This window comes from Gracilinanus agilis, chromosome 1, assembly GCF_016433145.1.
Source record: "Gracilinanus agilis isolate LMUSP501 chromosome 1, AgileGrace, whole genome shotgun sequence".
Lineage (NCBI taxonomy): Eukaryota > Metazoa > Chordata > Mammalia > Didelphimorphia > Didelphidae > Gracilinanus > Gracilinanus agilis.
In genome coordinates, this window is record NC_058130.1 from 378,925,392 (window position 1) to 378,949,936 (window position 24,545).

The following is a 24,545-nucleotide window of genomic DNA, read 5'->3' on the forward strand; positions in this document are numbered from 1 at the left end:
GTCCAGTTCTGAGAATAGTTCAATAGGTATAGTTATAATTATATAAGATATATGATATACAATAGAAAATAGAAAATAGTTACAATTCAGAGATGAATTAGGATCATGGGACTTAAAGCTGGAAAGGACCTTCTAGAGAGCATCTCATCTGATCCTAATTTTATAGAAAAGGAAAATGAGACCTAGAAAGGTAAATGCCTCACCTTTTTGCACATGGGGAGTAACAGGTAGAATTTGAATCCTGTTCCTCTAACTACAAATTCGGTACTCTATACAGCATGGGAGGAATCATAATTGTAGGAATAGGTTTTTGTTGCATTTGAAATGGGTAGAGAGCAGACTACATTATTCCACAAAAGTTGGCCACTCATTTAAAAAAAAAATCTGAAACACTATTTAAGGTATTAATTGGGTCTCTCCCAATGTGAGTAATAAAAGGACTGGTTCACCATTAGTTGTTCAAAGGCCAGAAGCCACAGAATCAATAGGAGATTTCAGAAACAATGATCAGAGTCCTATAATCTAGTAGCTAACTCTAAAGGCATCTGGAACAAATAGCTTTGTTTGAGAGAAAGAGGGAAAGTTTGAAGTATGAGAGGGCATTAAATTTTGTTATTTGTTTCTCTCCCTTCCCTGGTTCCTATCTTTCCCTTTTTAGTCCCTCTAGATCATATTTATGGGTATATTTTTGTTACTCTGGATAATGTTTAAACCTGGCCCTACAGTTCAGCTGCACCTGGGCAAGGAAACTGAGGTTGTTGCTCAGTCATTTCAGTTTCATTCATCTCTTCATGAACCTATTTGAGGTTTTCTTGGCAAAGAGACTACAGTGGTTTGCCATTTCCTCCTCTAGCTTATTTTACAGGTCCAGAGCCTGAGGCAAAAAGGGTTAAATGATTTGCCCAGGGTGACATGTTTGACAAGTTGTCTGAGGTCAGTTTTGAACTCAGGTAACTATTAAGGGGCCACCAAGTTTTGGTGTGATCCCTTCTTGTGCTTTCCTCCTAATAGGATTCTTTTTAGACCATATACCCTAGTTATCTAAAGCAAGGTAGTAAAAACCAGTGCAGAATCTTAGCCTGACTTCAAAATAAAAAGGGAAGAGAGGGGAAAATGAGTTTTGATTTGGTAGTCTTCTAGATTTATGGAAGTTGATACATGAAAAGTTTGCAATCTATGCAATCTATGCAGTTTCTTTTTCTCTATATTACTTTATGTCTTCTTTTCTTCCTTAGCTGCCACTGCAAAATAACTAGCCTTTGATATATTTGAATATCTATTACCTTTCAGTTATTTTGAAAAAAACACCTAAAGCCAATCTCATAATTGACCTTAAAAAAAAAAAAGCCTGCCTTTTATAATTATTCTGTTCCCTTGCTTCTGGATTTTTTTTAAACCCTTACCTTCCGTCTTAGAATCAAAACCGTGTACTGGTTCCACGGCAAAAGAGTGGTAAGAGCTAGGCAATGGGGGTTAAGTGACCTGTTCAGGGTCACACAGCCAGGAAGTATCTGAAACAAGATTTGAACCCAGGACCTCACATCTCTAGGCCTGATTTCTGGATTTTCTATTGCCATAAACTGAATTGATGAGAAATCCACACAGGGGAGCGGTTAAGTAGCATAGTGGATAGAATGCCAGGTGTGGAGTTGGGAAGACCTGGATTCAGGTTCTGAAACACTTCCTAGCTGTGTGACCCTAGGCAGGTCATTTGACACCCATTTGTCTTTTCTGTCTTCATTTTGTTACTCAAATAGAAAGTAAGCATTTTTTAAAAAATGTCCATACAGCTTGGCTATAATGATTCTCTTTCTGATCCTCCTATCTTCCATCATTGACAATATAAAATATTTTCAATAATATGGAAATAGGTATCAAGTGATAATAATTCCCAGTGGAATTGCTTGTCAGCTCTGGGAGGGAGGAGAAAAGAGGAGAGAGAGAGAGAACATGAATCATGTAACCATGGAAAAATATTTTTAAATAAATTAATATTTTAAAAGAAATAAATTAAATACATTCCACATCCACTATACAAACTATCTCCTGAGAGGAGGAAGGCATGTTTCTTTATCAATTCTCCAAGACTGAGAATTGCTACTACAATTCATAATATGGGCATGCCTTGTTCTATTACTCTTTGTAGATAGCATGCTAGTTTGTTGGGTTTTTTTTTTTAACAACTGGAAGGTTTGTGGCAACACTGCATTGAACAAATCTATCAGAGCCATTTTTCCAATAGCATGTGCTCACACTATGTCTCTGTGTCACATTTTGGAAATTCTCACATTATTTCAGTGATCTTTGATGTTACTACTATACTTCTTTTGGGGCACCACATATTCCACCTTATAAATAAGGTGATGAACTTAATACACATATATGTTCTGACTGCTCCACCTACTGGCTGTTCCCTCTGTATCTCCCTCGCTCAAAACTTCCTATTCCCTGAGTCATGACAATACTGAAATTATTTAATAACCCCACAAGGGCCTCTAACTGTTCAAATGAAAGAAAGCGTCAATCGACATTGTTGTCTTATTTTGAGAAATTGCCCCAGCACCCCGAACCTTCAGCAACTACCACCCCAATCAATCAGCGGCCATCAACACTGAGTCAAAAAGATTACCGTTTGCTGAAGGCTCAGATAGGATTTTTTAGCAATAAAGAATTTCTGAACTTAAAGTATCTTCATTTTTTAGACCTAACACTATTGCACACTTAATAGAGTATAAACATAATTTTTACATGTACTGGGAAACCAAAAAATTCAAAGGACTCACTTCACTGATATTCACTTTATTTTGGCAGTCTGGAACAAAATCTGTATTATCTCCAAGGTGAGATTATTTTGATTATTTGATTTTGACTGCTTGGTTATCATTTGCATTGAGAAGCAGCTTATGCAATGAATAGCAAGCTAGCCCGGGACTAAGAAAGATCTGGGTTCTATTCCCACCTGTGACACATAGTAGCCACGTGTGGTACTAGGCAAGTTGTCTTCTCAGTATTGAAGACAGCTAAGACTCCACGTTGCAGAACAGATAAATTGCTAGAGTTTCATGATAAGAAGTTCTCTATGCCATTGAAATAGCAAGCTTTTTGTAGGTTTAGAGCTGAAAATTACCTTTTTTGTCATTCATTCATTTCAGTTGTGTCTAACTCTTCAGGACCCCATTTGGAGTTTTCTTTGCAGAGATTCTAGAATGGTTGCCATTTCCTTCTTTAGCTCATTACAGATAAGGAAACTGAAGCCAACAGAGTTAAGTAACTTGCCCAGGATTACACAGCTAGTAAGTGTCTGAGGCCAGATATGAACTCAGGAAGGAAGATGAATCTTCCTGACTCCAGTCCCAGCCCTTTATCCACTGTGCCCATTCAGAGATTATCAAGCCTAACCCCCTCATTTTATTTTATTAAATTACAACAGATTTTATTTATTTTTTTAAACTCTTTATTTGATCATCTTTAATTAATTAATTAAGAATATTTTTCCATGGTTACATGATTCATGTTCTTTCCTCTCCTCCTACCCTCTCCCATAGCCAACGAGCAATTACACTGGTTTTTACATGTGTCATTGATCAAGACCTATTTCCATATTATTAATATTTGCATTAGGGTGATCGCTTAGATAAGAGGCAAAAATAGGTTAAATGTCTACTCTAAAATGATAAAATTAGGGGGCAGCTGAGTAGCTCAGTGGATTGAAAGCCAGGCCTAGAGACGGTCCTAGGTTCAAATCCTGCCTCAGACACTTCCCAGCTGTGTGACCCTGGGCAAGTTACTTGACCCCCATTGCCTACCCTTACCACTCTTCTGCCTTGGAGCCAATACACAGTATTGATTCTAAGATGGAAGGTAAGGGTTTAAAAATACAATACAATAAAATAAAATGGTAAAATTAGTAGGGATTAGAGGTAGGATTTAAGCCCAGGTCTTCTTATTTAATGTCCAAAGCCCTGTCTCCCTTTGATCCAGTCCTCCCCACAAAAATATCTACAATATTATATCCTTTGTTGATATTGTTCACTCATTCCTGACTTCTACACTCTGTCTCACTTTACATAAGTCCTCCCAAGTTTTTCTGAATTCTTTTGGCATTAGTTCTGATGCCACAACAACTTATTACATTCATGTACCACATCTTAATTTTTTAATTAAATTTTTTTAATTTGCCAAGCATTTCTACCCCCTTCTACTTCTCCTTTCCCTATAGAAAAAAAAGGAAGAAAAGAAAGCCCTTATAACAAATAAGTATAGTCAAACAAAACAAAGTTCATATTGGCCATATCCAAAAATGTGTGTCTCTTTCTGCATCATCTCTGTCAGGAGGTGGGCAATATTCTTTATTCTTCATGATGAACCCTCTGGAATCAAGACTGACCAGACTGGTTTCAGTGTTCATATTACAGTGTAAATTGTTCTACTAACTTCATTCTGCTTTGGACCACAAATTACCCAGCCATTTTTCAAGCAATGGATAAAAATTTGGTTTGCTAACTCTACATTTTTATTTATTTATTTTTATTATTATTTTTTTTAAACTCTTAACTTCTGTGTATTGGCTCCTAGGGGGAAGAGTGGTAAGGGTGGGCAATGGGGGTCAAGTGACTTGTTCAGGGTCACACAGCTAGGAAGTGTCTGAGGCCAGATTTAAACCTAGGACCACCCATCTCTAGGCCTGACTCTCAATCCACTGAGCTACCCAGCTGCCCCCTAAACTCTACATTTTTAAAGCCTAATTCATTATGCTTTATTCAAAACTCACCCTCTTCCTAGTTTCCCTATTTCTATTAATAACCATATTCTTAGTCACCCAGGGTCATAACCTTATTTTCAGTGTTGACTTCTTTCCTTCCCTCATTTTCTCACACGCAATTAGCTGACAACTCCTGTCAAGTCTTAGCTTTCAATAGCTGTCAAACCTATATTAACCTTTCTTTTATTTTCCCAAGTAAGTAGATGTGCTGATTTTTCTTATTGATAGTATCAATTAGAGTTTTTTAAATGAAAAGGACAGTTCTTTTCACTATGTATCGATATATGTAACTGCTACATATCTCCCAAAACAATTTCCATTTACAATATACCTCTCTTACCCAGAAACCACTCATCCAGCAACCTTGACTTTCTGGAACATAGTCAAGAAGCCAAGCCATAAGGAAAGGAAAGCCTTCCAGGCAGCTAAAATAAATGTCATAAAGACCATGCACTAAATTTCATGTATTTGACATATAAATGAAATTAATAAGGACTAATACCCCTTAGTTCAGATATTAGTCATTCTTGTTTTAGACATAGTTTTAAAAGATTTATTTATCTAATTTCCATTTCTATAATAGATAAGAAGCAGCAAATTAAAAGGCTGGGAAAGGAGAAGTCTATGTTCCTGAGAATTGAAGTAATATAATCAGTGACAGTGTAATAAGTGAGGAATTACTATAATAAAGATTAAATTATTGCATTCCATCAATTGCAGTATACATAGGCCACATGTTAAGTGAAGATGAATTGTTCATCTAAATGTGTCAGTTGCATCTAGGCCAACATTTCAAACTAGATTCTTCTTAAATATAATATTATTGATATATTTTGCTTTTATATTGCCTAAATTTCCCCTGGCATACTTCCTCTCCCCACCCTTTCCATCCCTCACTCCAACTTAGAGAGCCATCTTTTTTTTAATTGTTTAAAAACCAGAAGAGAAAAAAAATCAGCAAAGCATCAACAATATATGCAGTGTTCCACACTTGAGGATCATTCCTCCTCTCTTCCAACTCTGCAAGGGAGTAAGGAAACGTGTCTTCTTATACATCTTATTTGGGACCAGGACTGTTATTTGTGACTGAATCATGCAGTTGTTATTTTTACATTTTCTTTTTAAACCCTTACCTTCTGTCTTGGCTCCAAGGCAGAAGAATGGTAAGGGTGGGCAATGGGGGTCAAGTGACTTGCCCAGGATCACACAGCTGGGAAGTGTCTGAGGCAGGATTTGAACCTAGGACCTCCCATCTCTAGGCCTGGCTCTCAATCCACTGAGCTACCCAGCTGCCCCCTGAATCATTCAGTTTTTTTTTTTTTTTATTTTAAACCCTTTAACCTCTGTGTATTGACTTATAGGTGGAAGATTGGTAAGGGTGGGCAATGGGGGTCAAGTGACTTGCCCAGGGTCACACAGCTGGTGAATCATTCAGTTTTGAATTAAACTCCTGTTTTTAATCTGACATGGTTCTGTTTATTGAATCAGCCTTTTCTCTCCATTTGGGGGTGATGGAGGGATCAGAGTTGGATAAGAAAATCAGAACCACCCAGGAGTCTCTGAAATAGAGAATTCCTTTCCTGGTCTCTAGGGAGAAGTGGGCTTGGTTTTCAGTTGATATCAGATTAATGAATAAGGTCTGGGGAGGGAGGAAAAGAGGGAAGAGTGTAGTCTAAGATATGATCTGGGATTTGAGGCCTATTTACTGAGAAAGTGTATAGGATGCCTAGCTAAATCAAACTAGATTTCATAAAGATTAGTGTGAAAGTGTATGAGGGAGGTTGTAAAAAAGTCATCATAGACCCAAGGAGTACACACTGACAAGGCTTTGGTGTGATGATAGTTTTTTGTTTTGTTTTGTTTTGTTTTCCTGAAAAATTACCCAGGGTTCTAGTTAGTCAAGTAGGGGTCCAGGCCTCAACATTGACACAAGACTTTCCTCATTGGTGGAGAGAATGATTACTCAGTACTTCCTGCCTACATGAGGAAAGGAGTTCATAAGAGTTCAGGAGGGGAGAGATTCTATTTTCTGTTTTTCATCTGAGGATGCACAGTTCCATGGGGCCTCTAAACATCTGCTTCTTCTCCAAGACTTTTCTCTTCCTCCCAGAACCTCCTCCCGAAGAGAACCTGGAACCACTTCCAAGTGGAAATCACTAGTGGAACATTAAGGAAGTATTCTCTCTGCCAAAAAGAAGAGTCTGATGCAGATACCTAGGCTTGAGTATGGGTTGCTTAAGTAACCTCAGTGTCTCACACATTAAGGGTTTAATAGATGCTTATAGATTGATTATTCTGCCTCTTATGCTGATTATCTGTGCGATCTTGGGCAAGTCCCTTAACCTCCCTGGGTCTGAATAAAATGAAAAAGTTGAAGTAGATGATCCCTGTGGTCTCTTCTGGTACAGTTAATTGATAATGCCATAGTGAAAGCATGTCTCTTTTGTCTCCACCCAGCAAAGTAAAAAAAGGGATGTCTCTTTTAGACTTTGACTTGGGAACCAAAACCTCAGACTTTGTTCCTATTTTATGTCCCATCCCATTCCCAATAGATGATCTTGAGCACACCCTACACTCAGCTCCTTGGAAGACAAAAATCAGTTTGAGTGGAAAGAGTGTTAACCTCAGTCCTTGTGGGAAGCCAGATATATCCCTGTACCTGGTCAAGACCAGACTCCCTCAAGCTACTCGAATCCCAGTAACAGTGCTACATTCTTTTGCTTAGGATGACTAAAAGAGCTAAATACTAAATATTGATTGGTCACCTGGATTCTACATCTAGAACCTCCTGATCTCCCTCCTCTGTTAGCTTCTCTTCGATCTGGAGACAGAATCAAGTTCCACAACTTGGGTCTCTCCTAGACCCCTAGCCTTGACTCCCTAAGTAGGACCTCTTGCTCTCTATCATTAGTAGTATTCATGGCTGCTGACTCTAACTTCCACTTTGGGTTCAATTTATCCTCTCTTTTTTTAGCTCTTTCATTTCAAACTCTTTCATTCTGTTTCCCTAGGTCATTATCTTTTTGACCTCTCCCATCAGCCTCTGCCTAAATTGTAATCCATTTTCCTGCAGTTGTATACTATCTCCATTTCCCTATTTCTAGCATTTCTAGGTATCTGGCCACAGTCATAAAACCCACATTTACAACAAAATGCATAAGGGAACCTTCCTCTTTGTTTGTTTAGCCTCCAAGTAGCACTGCTAACCACTGACCTAATTCTGTTCTTCAAAAAGAATTTATGCTCACAATGATTGTCAGAAAAGTGCCATGGTTTTCATAATGTAAGAGACCAGATGTCCCCCAAGTTAGCTCTTTCTGATCTTCTTAGATGAGGGTTTCTTAGCCTCTTTTGTTTCCTAGACCTCTGGTGGTCTAGTGAGGCCTATGGACCCTTTCTAACAATGAAGTTTTTTCAACTCAAGAGTGCTATCGGAGTGGATTAACCAATTGTCAGAATAACTCTAAGCTTCTACCTACCAGAAACTTGTCTCCCTCTTAGGGAGTCATTGACTCTGGCCTAATGGAGCTTTGTTACATTCTTTTGCTTTGGATCAATAAAAGAATTAAATAATAAAATATCAGTAATATCGCAGTGTGTAATGAATGAGGGGATGTTTATCATTTACACAGCTATTTTGGAATAACTAGCCATTTTTGTCTCAATATCTTTTTAAAAAAAGTATCAGACTGGAAAATACAGATTTTAAAAACTGGAGCTGGCTTCCCAGAATAGTTCTTTGTGCATGAAATTATACCAATTCATATGTTTCATAATTTCCTTTTATCAACTCCGTAACTTTGCTGTAGATGTCTTCTATTTTTTTAAATTCTCCTTTGGTAATCCAATATCTATTCTTTTCTGAAGGGCATTGCACTATGGCTCTGGAGTTAGAAGACATAACTAATTTAAAATTTCAGTTTTCACACTTGGCATTAAACTTTCCTAAGCCTCAGTTTCTTTATCTGTAAACTAAGAATAATATAATTTGCATCCCTTCATAGTGTTGTTGTGATATGTCTTTCATGGTATAGGAATATGAATTGCTACTATTATTAAGCCCTTCTTTATAGTCTCTCCAAAAACAATATCTTCTTTCTATAGAATAATAGAGCTACCAACTACTATATTATCCAACAGTATAATACAGATTGAGTTTTCAGAACAAATACTATTGTGTTTAACTGAAAGTACTAGGTGTTCTCATAAAGAAAAAAAATGATATTTTCATCTGATATTTTTGCATAAACCCACATATTTTGAACATCTTTGAATGTGATCAAATAGTTTGCAGAGTAAATCAGTTTCACTCTTAATTATAATTCTAAAAAAGGCTTTAGTGTACAAACTGCTCTATTTAATGAGAGGAGCATTTAAATTAGAGTCTACCTAACCAATTTTTCTGGCGTTTCATTAAGATTTCAAATATTCTGTTGACACTTTTCCAAAATTGGACTAAAAATAAGATTCTGTTACAATGGAATTGGAGAAAATAAAGAGTAGAGTGATCCAAAGGCAGAATAAAATGGTATTTTCTGGGTGGGAAAAGGGTAGCATCATATTCTTCAAGGATTTCATGCTAGTCTGGGTCAGTCTTACTTGACCTTTTGATAAATGATCTGGAAAAAGGGCATAAAATGAAGTTTTCACTTTTTCTTTTTAAACTCTTAACTTCTAAGGCAGAAAAGGAATAAGGGCTAAGCAATTGGGGTTAACTGACTTGACCAAAGGCACAGAGCTAGGAAGTGTCTGAGGCCAAAATTGAAACTATGACCTCCTATTTTTCTAGACCCAGCTAAATTCTATTCCGTGAGCCACCTAGCTGCCCCCAACATTTTCTTAAGATAAAGTTTTTAAGTTGTAAAATGTTGGCTGATGGAGAAAACTATAAGAAAATCTCACAAAGCAGCACCAGGAGAATATTATACCTAGTAACTGCAATATTCTACAGTGATAAACTGTGAATGACATTTATTATTATTATTATTATTATTATTATTATTATTAGCAATGCAAAGATCCAGGACAACTCCAAGGGATTCATCATTAAAAAATGCTGTCTATCACCATAGAAGGAACTGATGGAGTCTTCACTTTATTTCCTTCATGAATTTTTTCTTGTATATTAAAAAATGATAAATATGTAAATTTAAAAAAAGAAAATCTCACAAAACTCACAAAATGAGTGCAAGGAAGATGATAGATCTTCAAAAATGGATAAGTGTTAAATATTTAATAGATGGAGGATAAGAAGATCATTTCTTACAAAAGGACACTCTTTGAGAAACTATAGCTTTCTGTTGAGTCCAGAAAGACCAACAACACGCTAAGAATTATCAAAAAGGACATTAAAAAAAAAAACCCTATCTTCCATCTTAGAATCAATGCTGTGTATTGGTTCCAAGGCAGAAGAGTGGTAAGGGTTAGGCAATAAAGGTTAAGTGACTTGCCCAGGGTCACACATCTAGGAAGTATCTGAGGTCAGATTTGAACCCAGGATCTCCCATCTCTAGGCCTGACTCTCAATCCACTGAGCTACCCAGATTCCCCCCAAAAGAACATTTTTATCAAAGAAAGCATTATCTTAAAAATGAATAAAACTTTAGTCTGTCTTTGCCTTTATTCCTACATGTGAGTCTGGTTAATAAACATCAAGAAAGGCATAAACAACTGCAGAGGTCCAAAGAAGGATGACTAAAATTAACCCAAGGCTGATGAAGCTTCATAAAATAATAGGCTAAAAAAAAGTAACTTCATAGAAAGAGAAGCTGAGAGGAAAAATTATCCAATTTTATGAAATGATATAATATACTAGGTAAGAAAAATTTTGTGTTCCAATGCAGTGTTAGAATGAACATTGGACCACAAAAAAATAGGATCTTTAGAATAATGATTTAATTTTAAAATTTATTAAGCACCTTCTGTGCTAGCCACTGGCAATAAAAAAGCAAGACAATTCCTATACTCAAGGAGCTTAGGTACCATTGGACTGTAGAAAGAATGGAAAAGAAGAAATATCATGTTTATAGATAAAACAAAAAACAAATACAATTTACATACAAAGTCAGTACAAAAAGATTGAGGTGAGGCAAGAACAACCTGGATAATCTGATCTGAGCCTTGAAGAGACATTGAAGTCCCAAGAGGTAGAGGTGAAAAGAAATGGAATTCTGGCCTTTGCAGGTAGAGTAGATTGGGTAATGATATGGAGGCAGAAAATACAAGATTGTGTGCATACAAAGCTGGAGTGAGGAAGAGTAATTGTAATCAGCCTAGAAAGATAAGTTGGAGCCAGACTTTAAAGGGTTTCAAATGCCAAACTGAAGAATTTTCATTTTATCATAAAGGCTTTAGAAAATCATTGAAACTTCTTGAGTCTCTGGAACTGATATAGTCAGAATGATAAGATCTGAACTCTGCTTTAGAAAAAAATCAATTTGGTAACTGCGTGGGTTGGAGTGAAGAAAGACTGGATTTAGTGGAAACAATCTTCTACATGGTCAGTAGAGAAATGATGAGGGCTAAAACTGGGTGGAGAGAAAAGAAAGGGTAGGGGTGATATTAAGAAGGTAGAATTGACCAGACTGGCAGTTCATTGGATATGTGAAGTGAGGGAGAGTAAAGAGTGGAGTATAACTCAGAGTTGCAAACCTGAGTGGCTAAAGAAATGGTGGTGCCCTTAACAGAAATAGGAAAGGTAGAAGGAAGGGCAGGTTTTGGGAAAGCCGAAATTGAAGATGCTATCCTGGAACTTAGAAGAGATGAGAGTTGGAGATAAAGATTTAGGTGATATTTAAATAGAGAGGAAAGTTAAACTAAGGGGAGTCGATATCACTGAGAGAATATATGGATTGAGAAAAAGAAGAAAGCTCTGGACAGAACTCTAGGGTAGACTAACTAATTCATGGGAGCAAGATTAGCCAAACAAAAAGAAGGCAACCACTACTAAACAGTATCATGAAAAAAATGGGAAAGGAAAAGAGAGGTTCTAGAAGAAGGTAGTGTCAAATGCTACAAAGGTCAAGAATAATGACAACTGAGAAAAGGTCATTGGATATGGCATTAAAGAGATCACTGGCAACCTTGAGTGGTAGATTTGAAAGACCAGTTTCAAGGGATTAAGAAATTAGTTGGAGAAGAGAAAGTACAGGCAAAACAAGAACAGTTTTTTAAAAGCATTTAGCTGGGAAAGGAAAGAGAGATTGGCTTGAAGACATGGTTGAATCAAGAAAAAGTTTGTAAAGGTTGGGAACATGTTTGTAGTCAAGGAGCCAATAAAAGGAGGAAATTAGGAAGAGAGAGAATTATAGAAGGAAAGAGGGTGGTTTTATAGGCATAGTTAGAAGAGTTGATGTAGGTGAGAAAGACCACTTCATCTTCTGAGATTGAGCGAAGGAGGAGAAAATATTGAGAAAGTGGCACAGATTCAGAGCTGATATGAAGTATGAGATTGAGCAGGAGAGGCAGGTTCTGAAGAACAGCCTTACTTTTCTAACTGAAATAAGTAGTGAGGTGACTTGAGGAAAGAAGAGAAAGTTTTGAATAGCTGTTTTGAAGACTATGAAGGAATTAATAAGGAAGGAGCAAAAAAATTGCCATGTAGTAGCAAGGGCACAATTGTGATTGGATACTCTAAATTTGTGGTAGACTCAGTCAACCCATTTATGTGACTTTTTTTTTCCCCAACACTTAACTTCCATCTTAGAATCAATACTGTGTATTGGTTCTAAGGCAGAAGAGCAGTAAGGGCTAGGCAATGGGGGTCAAGTGACTTGCCCAGGGTCACACAGCTAGGAAGTGTCTCAGGCCAGATTTGAACTTAGGACCTCCTATCTCTAGGCCTGGCTCTCAATCCACTGAGCTACCCAGCTGCCCCCTGTGTGACTTCTTCCAGAGGTGTTCTTTGCCACTTGGGCAAAGTCTGGATTACTCCCTGCTGGGAGTGATCTAGGACTGGAATCTGGAAGGGGCTAAGCAGCAAAAATACAAAAGGGAAAGGAATTCAGCTGAAGGACCCAAATTTTCAAGGAAGAAAAATGAGGCTAAAGCAGGGGTAATGGCCTAGGAAAACAGGAATGGACCAAAGGTTGCTCACAGGACTAAGATTAAATATAGGATAGGTAAAAAATTAAGAGAGAGAGAGAAATGAAGGGACAGAAGACTGTGGTCAGGTAGAAGAAATTCATGTATGGATTGTGGAAGTGAAACTTGTGTGTGGAAAAAATGAAGGGTAAGGTCATCTCTGTGTGTTTGAAGTAAAGCTGTAGATCATGGGAGTAGAAGAATGTGATAAACTAGGAAGCAGGAGTACATGAGACAAAGTAAAAAATAATATGACTTGTGATAACATTTGTCAATTTCATGTTAAAATGATTTTTTCAAATAAAAAACGTAACCATGGGGACAGCTAGGCAACTCAATGAATTGAGAGCCAGGCCTGGAGATGGGAAGTTCTGAGTTCAAATCTGGTCTCAGATACTTCCTACTTGTATGACCCTGAGCGAGTCATTTAACTCCCATTGCCTAGCCCTTACTGTTCTTTTGTCTTAGAACTATATATGTGTATGTAAATATATGTATATATATATTATGTATATAAATATATATATATTATGTGTATAAATATGTATATGTGTGTATATATATATATACACACACACACATATATATAAATACACATACATATTCTAAGATAGAAGGTAAAAGTTTAAAAGAAAAAGTAACCAGTCCTCACGAGTCAGTAAAAATGCTGGATTTGGGGTCAAGTTCTTGTTTCAAATCCCAGCTCTGCCACTTGCCACCTGTGTAATCTTTGGCAAGTCACTTAAGCTATGTCATCGTTGGTATTGATGAGATTAGACTAGATGAAATTATCTGTAAATTCCCTTCCTGATCTAAATCTATGATCTTATGTTTTGAAGACCTTTCTTAACTATTTGTATTTTCATTTCAGCTCCAAGCAAAGGAACAGCGCCTTACTCTGGAGCCACAACACCACCACCACCACCTCTACCAGCACATCCTACCACTCAACCAGTTGCACCAGTCCCTCCAGTCCCTTACCCAACGCAACCACCAGTTCCAAGTCTACCTCCTAGAAATATCAAAATTTCTTCTGATCCAAAGTAAGTAGCAAATACATCCACCTAGTACTTTGAGTAAACCCCAAAATTGAAGAATAGCTTTCTAGGGGTAGATACCATCCATTGAAAATGTAGGTTTTCCCTAGTGGAATTGTGGGTCGGATAAGGGGCGTTAGTGGGGTTTGGGGGAGAGGGAAAGAACATGAAATATGTAACTATGGGAAAATATTCAAAATAAAAACTTTCTTAAAATGTAGGTTTTCTAAATCTTTAGAATGGTTAACTTAATTGAAAACTTTTTCATTTGTGTCACTAGTATGATCTTTAGTCCCTAAAAGATCATTTTTAGAATAGATTAGATTTGCATGAAAATGTTTTCTGTTCATCAGACACCATTGATAGAGCAGGATAATTAGGTTGAAAGGAAGGCAACAGAAGAACTGGAACAGAGGGGAAATTAAGAAAGGAAAATTTAGTCAACAGAAAACAATGGGCCTTTGCAGCAAGTAGTCAATTCAGTAAACACTTATTAAACATCTACTGTATACAAGGCACTTTGATGGGCTGAGAGAAGTGAAAAACAAGTACAATACAAATCTGGCTCTCAAGGAACTTATACTTTAATTAGGAGCAGAGAGAACACTTAAAAAATAGCTATGATACATAGGAAAAGTCGTGCCCACATAGTAGGAGAAATTTGAAGAGGGAGAGTTCCCCTTCACCTGGAAGAATCAGAGGAAGTCTTTATGGAAGAAGTAATATCTGAGTTTGGACTTTAAAGGAAACTAGATGCTTCATCAAGACAACCAGGTGGTACAGAAGATAAGAGTGCTGGCCCTAAAGTCAGGAAGACCAAATTTCCTGAGTTCAAATCTAGCCTTAGACACTTACTGGCTCTGTGACTCTGGGCAAGTCACTTAACTATGTTGGCCTCAGTTTCCTCATTTGTAAAACGAACTGGAGAAAAAAATAGTAAACCACTCCAGTATCTTTTCCAAGAAAATCCCAAATGGCATCATGAAAGTTGGATACAAGTGAAAAAGACTAAACAACAACAAACCATCATGCTCATTTTTTAGGAAGATTCTTTGAGTAGCATTGCAGAGGATAGGTTGGATGGTGAACATGGAGGCTTGTTAGGTGGCTCTTCTAAGCAAGAAGAAATGAAAACTTGAAGTAGGGGAGTGCATTAGCAGCAAAGAAGAGACTCAAGGACAGGAGAGACAAAGATTACAGATAAAAATGGCAGCACTTCACAACTGCTTACATAAATGGGGTAAGGGTGTAGGGACGGTTAAAGATGATTCCAAAATGTCAAGCCTGGGACATTACAAAGATGAGGTAGCCATTAACAAAAAAAGAGAACTCAGGAAGAAGGATAGATTTAGAAAAGAAGATAAGCTTCGTTTTAGATAAGTTGAATTTGAGGTACTGATAGAATACTTAAGTAGAAATATTCAGCAGGCATATGGAATATCGATATAGAATTCTTTAGTTATTGGGGTAGAGAAAAACAGATTTTCATAAAGAAGATAATTGAAGCTGTGGGAATAGGACATATTATTAAGAGAAATTGTACACATAGGAAGAAGGGCTAAGGCTAGAATCTTATGACATTTAAAAGTAAGAGGAGAAAGAGCAGCTAGTAAAAATGATGTAGAAGTAGAACCAGAACCATAAGAATGCCACGCCATACTGCAGAAGCAATGAAGGGAGAACCATGAGGTACTCTGTAGTGCCACCTGCCACAGAAAAGTCAAGAAGGATGAGAAGAGGGGGGAAGAAGGAGGGGAGGGGAGAGGAGAACAGAACAGAAGAGAAGAGAGGAAGGAAGAGGGGAGGGGAGGAGTAGAGGGAAAGACTATAGGTATTTGGGCATAAGGATGTTATTAATGATCTTAATGAGAATTCCTTCAATAGAGTGGTGGGAATGGAAACCAGGTAGAAAAGAGTTAAAGTGATGAGAAAATTGAGGCAGTGTATACAACAAATTAGTTACCTTGAGATTATATAAGTCTCTAGGGCAATGGTTTCTGCTCAATCCATCTCAGGAGTATTGCTTTAAGTTTTGTGATGCTATAAAACTAGAATTCATTCAGAGGGAATTAGCCAAGATGGAGAGAGAATTGGAAGAAGATTAAAGGAGCAAATGAACTTGACATCATCCCTTATATGGACTTGTGGACAAAAGAGTTATATGGGCTAGAAAATATTAGAGAGGAGGGAATTTAGACCTATCTGTTTGACCAAATTCAAAGACTAGTTATTAGAAGAAAGGCTCCAGAGACATTCTCTAAAGACCTATTCTTGGTCTCCAAGAATCTTTCCTTATTCCTATGCCCAGAATGAATAAATGACTTGGAAAAAGGCATAGATGACATATTTGTCAAATTTGCTGATGACAAACAAATTGCAACTAACTCATTGGATGACAAAGATTCCCCCCAAAAAACCTCAACAGGACAGCAAACTACTACTGCCCAAGGGCTAAACCCTACTGACACCTGTTTTTGTATTGTAGGAGAACCAAAAATGGCTTTTACATTTTTAAATACAATAAAACTCTATTTTAAAATGGTTTTTACATTTATGTTTTACAAATGTAAAAACCATTTTTTCACTTTAAAATATAATAAGAACCATATTAAAAATATAAAAGCTATTCTTGCCCCAAGGGCCATACAAAAATTGACAGAGGGCCAGATTTGGCCCCAAATTCATACCCTTGGGCTAGAATGATGGGATATATATGTATATATATGTATAAAATTATAATATTTAATGCAATAAAATTTAATGGAGGCACCTGGATGCAATTTCACAGGGAAAATGGGAGATGAAGATGTGGAGGGTTTATTGGATTGCACACCAACAGTGTAAAATGGCAGCCCTCAAAAATCCTAATGTAAACTTGAGTCATATTAAGAGAATCATAGCACTGGAAGTTTAGGAGTGAGAACCCTCTTGTACTCTTCCAACAGTCTGGTCAATCTGTAGTATTCTATGCTATTCTGAACATTATGTTTTACAAAGGACATCAACAAGCTAGAGAAAGGAGGTCCTGAAAAACTGACTATACAAACTCTGGGCATTGAGCCTAGAGAAGACTTAGCAAAGAATGATGTTGACCTTTAAATATTTCAGTAGTCATCACATGGAGAAAAAGGAATTCAATTTGTTCTAGCACCTGGCAGTTGCTGATGGCTTGAGTCTGGATTTGGAGTTAGGAAGACCTGAGTTCAACTCTAGCCTCAGACATTTACTAGCTTTGTGACCCCAGGGCAAGTCAATTAGAGTTCTCTAAAAGGTGAGCCTTAAGGAGTCTCTGGGGCCCCTTCAGGAAAAGTCTTGCAATCCAGGCCAGGGGGTCAGCAGTCAGGGCTCTCCTCTGAGAGAGGCAATTCCTTTTCAGGTTCAGGATAGAACAGATAGCCTTTGAGTACTCTCTTCTCTCTCTGAGATGCTATGAGCTATGAAACCACAGCGAGAGTTCACATGATGTAGCTCTTAAGGCACACAAAACCCTTTCCTCACAATGCCCTTATGAAATAGATAGAGGTAGATACCATCACATTAATTTTGTTGTTGTTATTATTCTTGACATTTTCAGTCATTTCCACCTTTTTGTAACCCCATTTGGGATATTCTTGGCAAAGATACTGGAGTGGTTTGTCGTTTCCTTCTCCAGCTCACTTTACAAATGAGGAAACTGAGGCAAATGGGTTCCAGTGACTTGCCCAAGATCACACAGCAAGTAAGTGTCCAAGATCAGATTTAAACTGAGGAAGATGAGTCTTCCCTACTCCTGGCCAGTTGCTCTATCCACTATTCATCCAGCCACGCCTTCAGAAATTAAAACTCAGAAAAGTGAGTTGTCATAACTACACAACTAATAGGGGTCAGAATCTACACATACTTGGAATTAACCAGATAATTATTTTTTCCTCACCAACTCAAAACACCCATGTACTGCCACCCACAGAAACTAGAAAGTTCCATCTGTTTCTCAGTCCTTTCTATATCCACACTGGGTTATGTTTCCAGGGCTGAGTCAAATTAAACTTCCAAGACTTGACTTGTGAACATTAAACATGATGTCAGAATGCTCTGTGGTCTGTCAGCCTCCTGAGGCTTGTGCTGTTTGCTTGACACCTCTCCTGTAGGGAACTCCCAGATAAAGAAATTGCCTCTATTGGTCCAGGGTAGCACTTTCTCTGCAACATTGGAGAAGGAGTTCTTACTCTTTTTTGTATCATGGACCAGAGATGTGCTGGAGCCAGCTCACCAACTACTTTTGTTGTTATTCAGTCCTTTAAGTGGTGCCCGACTCTTTGTGATCACATTTGGACGTTTTTTTTCTCAAAAATATTGTAGTATTTTGCCATTTCCTTCTCTACCTCATTTAATAGCCAAGGAATCTGAGGCCAGAAAGGTTAAGTGACTTCCTTGGGGACACACAGGTAGGAAATTTTTGAGCCTGGGTTTGAACTCAGGACTTCCTGATGTAATAGGGAAAAATTTGATATTAAATAGATATATATTTAAGGTGTGGTTGCCAGGAATCAATCAGATCTAGATTGATTCCATAATTAAAACAGACCCAAGTCAGGATGGGTTTTATGGTAGTTTATTTACAATTAGGAAAGTTGAAGGTAAGAAGAGAGAGAGAGAAACTCTGGTCTGGACCAGCGGAGGTCCAGACCAAGTGAGAATTAAAAGAATAATTAAATTAGGCTACTAGCCACAAGGCCTTAGCAATTAGAGAGGCAAAGAAACCTTGAGGTAGAGAGTCTGGAAAACGCCAAGGTAGGCCAAGGAAGTCAGCCTAACTTACCCACGTGACAATTCAGAGTGGAAGCTGCCGGAGGTCTCAGCCAAGATTCTTCAGCACCAAGTTCAAAGCAGGAACTTCAACAGGAAGTTACCATCATACTTGAAGAGATAGTGTCTTTCGTCACTTCCTGGCGGTCTGCCTCTACTTCAAGAGGACAAATGGCAGCCTCAATACTGGTTTTGGAATGCCCAAAGGGCAGTCCCTTGTTCTTGATTTGTTACTTATTGTCACCTGCAGGTAACTCATCTCCCCTCCCCACTAAGGGAGGTGGGGATGACATTATCTCTGGTGGCTAGAGTTTTAACTATGAATGGGCTTGAGCTAATTCCATTTACACACTGACTAAGAACTGGTACTTTATCTACTGTACCATTTAGTAGCCCTGAACAAACTATAGTGAGCTGATAATTAAATTTTTGGCATAAGCCTCAGAAATGTGAAATTGCTATAATATTGGTACTTTATTGATGAATTGCCCATTGTCTGGACTTGATACTGAAAAAAATTTTCATATTTCAGATTAAACTTTAGACTATTTCATGTGTACATTTCTTTTTGAGAGTCAATTGTTAAACTTTTACCTTTGGCAGTATTGTGCAACCTATAGACATTTCTCAGAATGTTTTTAAATGAGCAAAAAATAAAATACACTGACTTACAAAGGAAACAAATTATTTTTAAAAATTTTAAGTTCTTGGACTTTTGGGTTACTGAGAAGTAAATTGTCCTGCCCAAGGTCACATAGCCAGAATGTTTCAGAGGCAGGATTTGAACCCAGATCTTCCTGGCTCCCAGGAAGCTAGATGGTACAGTGGGCAGCTAGGTGGTGCAGTGGATAGAACACTAAGCCTGGAGTTCAGAAGGTCCGAGTTCAAATCCAGCCTCAGACATTTACTAGCTATAGGACCCTGGGCAAGTCACTTAACCCTGTTTGCCTCAGTTTCCTCATCTATTAAATAAGCTGGAGAAGGAAATGGCAAACTACACCAGTACCTTTGCCAAGAAAACCCAAAATGGGGGCACAAAGAATAGTCAGACAAGACTGAAAATGACTGAGCAACAACTTCCTGTCTCCAAAATCTGCTCTGCCCTGTGTATCTTTCTGCTACCTCAGGTAGTGTTAGTGTCAGGAAAAAAAATATCTAGATAGATTTCTACCTAACCCTGAAATAAACAAGATAAGCCTTAGTCAAAATTGAAAAGTTGCCTGAAGGTCTATGGGGTGAAATCTGGTGAAAGAATACTAGAGCTGAAATCAGAGGATCTGGAATTCAGTCCCAGTTCTGCCAGTTTTACTAACTAAATGACCTTGCATGTACTACTTTTTTTTGAAGTGTCCTCATCTGTAAAATGGGAGCAATAATATACCCTCTTCCTTATGTTTACTCTGAAAAAAAGGTGTTTTGTGACCTTTAAAGGACTTTAAATATGATTCCTTAATAGTTTTCTTTCTGCGTCTTTTCCCCATTTTAGCATATATCTCCCTCCTTCTGGACGTCATATCTCTCTACAATCTCTCAAAACTTGTTCTTCGATATTAGGTTCTAGCTAGTGACTCTTATCAATCAGTAAGCATTTCTTATGTACAGTTATTCCTTTTGTATTCCTGGGGTTAGGAGTATGGTGCCCCCACAATCTGGAAAATCCACATAAAATATTTTGGCTTTCATGGTCTTTTCACAAACTTTAAAAAAGAAATTGTGTATCTTTATGATATCACAAGATAAAATATGTTGATATTATATAATACGAGACATATATTTTATGTACTTTTGAGTTTCCAAACTTTTTCTGTGTCATCCCTGCCTTTGCATGTTATCTGTGACTACCTCAAAGCTCCCCCCAAATTCCCAAATTTCTTATTTCCCTCTTTATCAAAACCATCATGAGAAAAGTCATCATGTGGAAGGGATACCTGTATTTACTATGTGACAAGGACTATGCTAGGCACTGGTGAGACAAATACCAAATTGATGATCTCCAACATCAATACATTTTTATTCTACTGCTAATCAGACTGTTGATTACTAATAATAGGAGAAAAGGAAGGAATGAGAATTTATACAATACCTACTATGTGCCAGTTACTGTGTTAAATGCTTTTTTTTTTTAAACCCTTGTACTTCGGTGTATTGTCTTATAGATGGAAGATTGGTAAGGGTGGGCAATGGGGGTCAAGTGACTTGCCCAGGGTCACACAGCTGGGAAGTGGCTGAGGCCGGGTTTGAACCTAGGACCTCCTGTCTCTAGGCCTGACTCTCACTCCACTGATCTACCCAGCTGCCCCCTAAATGCTTTTTTAAAAAATAAATATCATACCATTTTATCCCTATGACAATACTTTTATTACCACCATTTTACAGTAGAACAAATTGAGGCAAATTGAAGTTAAGTGTCTTGACCAGGATCACATAGCTAGTAAGAAAATTTAAACTTATGTCTTCCAAACTCCAGGCCCAGAGCTTTCTCCCCGTGCCCACAGCTGCCTCTAAACAGGTTAAAATGATGCAAAAGATTAAAATGTTATAACTGACAGTAGTATTTGCATTTTAATTGAATGCACAATCCTTGTATAAAACAAAGGAATGAAATTCTAACTGGTAGAGTGGGGCATCTCAATCATCAGTAATCAGAAAAGATCATGGGAATTTGGGAGTCAAGAGATCTTCCCAGAATTCCCAAAGTCAAAACATAATGACAACTGCATACTTCTTTTAAGATTGGATCTAAAGAAATTTGAAAACATAATTGAAAAATTAGAACATCACAAAGGGATAATTTTTTTTTTTAAATTTTAAACCCTTAACTTCTGTGTATTGGCTCCTTGGGATAGAAAGGATTTAAGTAAGGAGTCAGACCTACTGAAATGCTTTTTTTTTTTTTTTTAAATCCCTTACCTTCCATCTTGGAGTCAATACTGTGTATTGGCTCCAAGGCAGAAGAGCGGTAAGGGTAGGCAATGGGGGTCAAGTGACTTGCCCAGGGTCACACAAATGGGCAGTGTCTGAAGCCAGATTTGAACCCAGAACCTCAGGTCTCTAGGCCTGGCTCTCAATCCACTGAGCTACCCAGCTGTCCCCCTAAGGGATAATTTTATAAGACAGGTTAACATTAACTAGATTCAGAGGATTAGGAGTGGGAATATTTCAGAATGAAAAATGAGAGGTAACAGAAACTAAGATGCAAAATAGTATTTATTTTTTCTCTTTCTTCTTTTCCCTTTTTTTCTCCCCCCAATTCAAGCAATGTACATTAAGCACCTGCTCTTTTTCTTCAAATGAGGAAGATACCAAGTTTGGATAATAGTCTCTGTCCTCATGATGTTTACAGTTTAATGGTGGCAATAAGTCACCGAAGCATATATAGAATATGCAATAATGCATCAGCGATGCCTTCTACCCACTTTTGGATAGATGGAGTTGCTGGGAAGTTTTTTCTTTACATCAATCCCCAATCTCCCACATTGTAGGTTCAGCCCATCACTCTTCTATCCTTTGAAGTGAGCAGAACAAGGATAATCTCCACAAAATGTCACTTTTCCAAGCATATTGTTTCCCCATCTAGTGGCCAAAAGGTAATTAGGTCCTCAAATACATATCTTTACTGTAGCAGATATTTTCAAAGAAACTAAAACAGAGAGAACCATGGATAACAGTATGGATCATGCCCAAAGCAACTTCAGCACGAAGCATAGTATGGTACATGTGAAAGTTATGAAAAGAATGATACTAAAACTAATGTTTGGTTGCTAGTTTTCTCCGCTGAAGCTGTCCATCTATCACTTTGTTATTGTTGTTCTGCTCTTTTTTATTTGTACTGTAAGCACTCCTTTATTTTTTTATTTTTATTTTTCAAGATTTTTTCCATGTTAATATGATTCATTTTCTTTCCCTCCCTTCTTGCCTCCCTCCTCCTGGAGCTGACAAGCAATTCCATGGGGTTGTACAAATGTTGTCACTTGATATCTATTTCCATATTATTTATTTTTGCTATAGAGTGATTTTTTAAAGCCAAAACCCCCAAATCACATACCCGTGTATACATGTGATAACTGATGTCATGTGTTTTGCTTTTGCATTTCTACTCCTATAATTCTTTCAATGTGGATAGCATTCTTTCCCATAAGTCCTTCAAGGAGTGGCCTGGCTTGTTGCATTGCTACTAGCAGCAAAGTCCATGTAAGCACTCCTTTAGATTTAAACATTCCACACTACATGGCTTTGGGTAGGGGAAGATGGGTGAAGGAGGAAGATTGGTCTTTTTTTTAACCCTTACCTGCTGTCTTAGTATCAATTTTAAGGCAAAAGAGTAGCAATCAGTGTTAAGTGATTTGCCCAGGGTCACACAGCTAGGAAGTATCTGAGGTCAGATTTGAACCCAGGTCCTCCAAACTCCCAGGGTAGTGCTCTATCCACAATGGCACCTAGGGGCCTCAGGAAAAAGGGTTTTTTGAGGGAGTTTTATGTGTTACCATTTATTTTTTAAAATATATAACATGATATAACATAACATAACAATACATATGATTATTGCAAATACATAATAAGTTATAATAAATATGTTTACCCAAAAGAAACAAATTTTCACATTAGCTCTGTCCAAAAATCTATCTCATTTTTTCCCTCTCTCTTCCCAAGAAGGCAGGCAATGTGATATAGGTTAAACATACATTATCATATAACATATCTCCATGAATTTTCTTTAGGGGCAAGCAATATGTGTCTTGTTTCAAAACATGACATACAGAAAGCTATTTTTAATGGTCTTTAAGCATTGGCTTTTTTCAGAGATGACCTAGGCTTTTACCTTGGGGATAATTTCATTATATTCTCTCACTGGTGGGCAACTAGCTCTTCAGTTAGATAGTAATCCTGAAGGGACTCTCCATCCTCAGTGCCCAAGGGATTCTCCATCCTGCCTATGGGGCTCTTGATCTAGATGCAGCTTCTAGGTAAGAAGAAAAAGACAGACTAAGAGTGTGATGACCAAACAAAAAGCCCTCTGGTATTCTCCAAAAGAGCAAATTCTAAAATTGTTCTTATTGTCAGTTGTGTCAGACTTTTCGTGACCCCATTTGGGGGTTTTCTTAGCAAAGATACTGGAGTGATTTGCAATTTCCTTTTCCAGCTTATTTGACAGATGAGGAAACTGAGGCAAACAGAGTTAAATGACTTGCCTAGCATCACACAGCTAGCAAGTATTGAAGGCCAGTGTTGAACTCACAAAGTTGAGTCTTCCTGATTCCAAATTCAATGCTAGTGCTCCATCCACTACACCAACTAGCTGCCAAAATTCTTTAATACACTGGATGATTCTGTGGCTAGATTTGAATTCTGATCTTCCTAAGTCCAGGACTACTATTTCAATCCATTGTGCTACCTCACCTCTTAAATGAGTTCCTTGATTATTTAAGAGTTTCAGCTAACAATCTTCACCAGATGAAAGTACTGATGAGCAGCCAGTTGGTTGTATTAGTTCATATATCTTTGGCAAAAGAAAACAAATAGTTCTCCTCTTTAGGGCTGTTCACCATAGCTAGAATAGATTTTTCAGCATAAATGGACAGGTGTGACATGCCCTCAATTTTTTTCATTTTTTGTTCTTCATTTTTGTTATTTTGATATCCATTGAAGATCGGGACAGGAAATACAAGAGATCAATCAATTCCCATATGCTAGGTATTTTATGCTAGATTCTGGGAATACAGTGACAAAAATGAAACTATTTCTTCAAGGAGTTTCCAGATCACAGGAGAATTGTGCCCCTAATCCTGAGATGTGGAAGAGATACCTAGATAGACAGATAGATGGAAGAGAGAGAGACAGAGAGAGAGAGAGAGAGAGAGAGAGAGAGAGAGAGAGAGAGA

At 37.6% G+C, this 24,545-nt stretch overlaps 1 protein-coding gene across 1 annotated transcript in view; it reads left to right on the top strand.

Moving 5' to 3' along the window:
• FYB1 (FYN binding protein 1) overlaps positions 1 to 24,545 on the top strand; it is a 135,451-nt gene that overhangs the window by 52,315 nt on the left and 58,591 nt on the right. Inside the window, exon 2 of the mRNA XM_044664227.1 lies at positions 13,716 to 13,887. Coding sequence (XP_044520162.1) covers positions 13,716 to 13,887 — 172 coding nt within the window. The remainder of the gene's footprint in view (positions 1 to 13,715; positions 13,888 to 24,545) is intronic.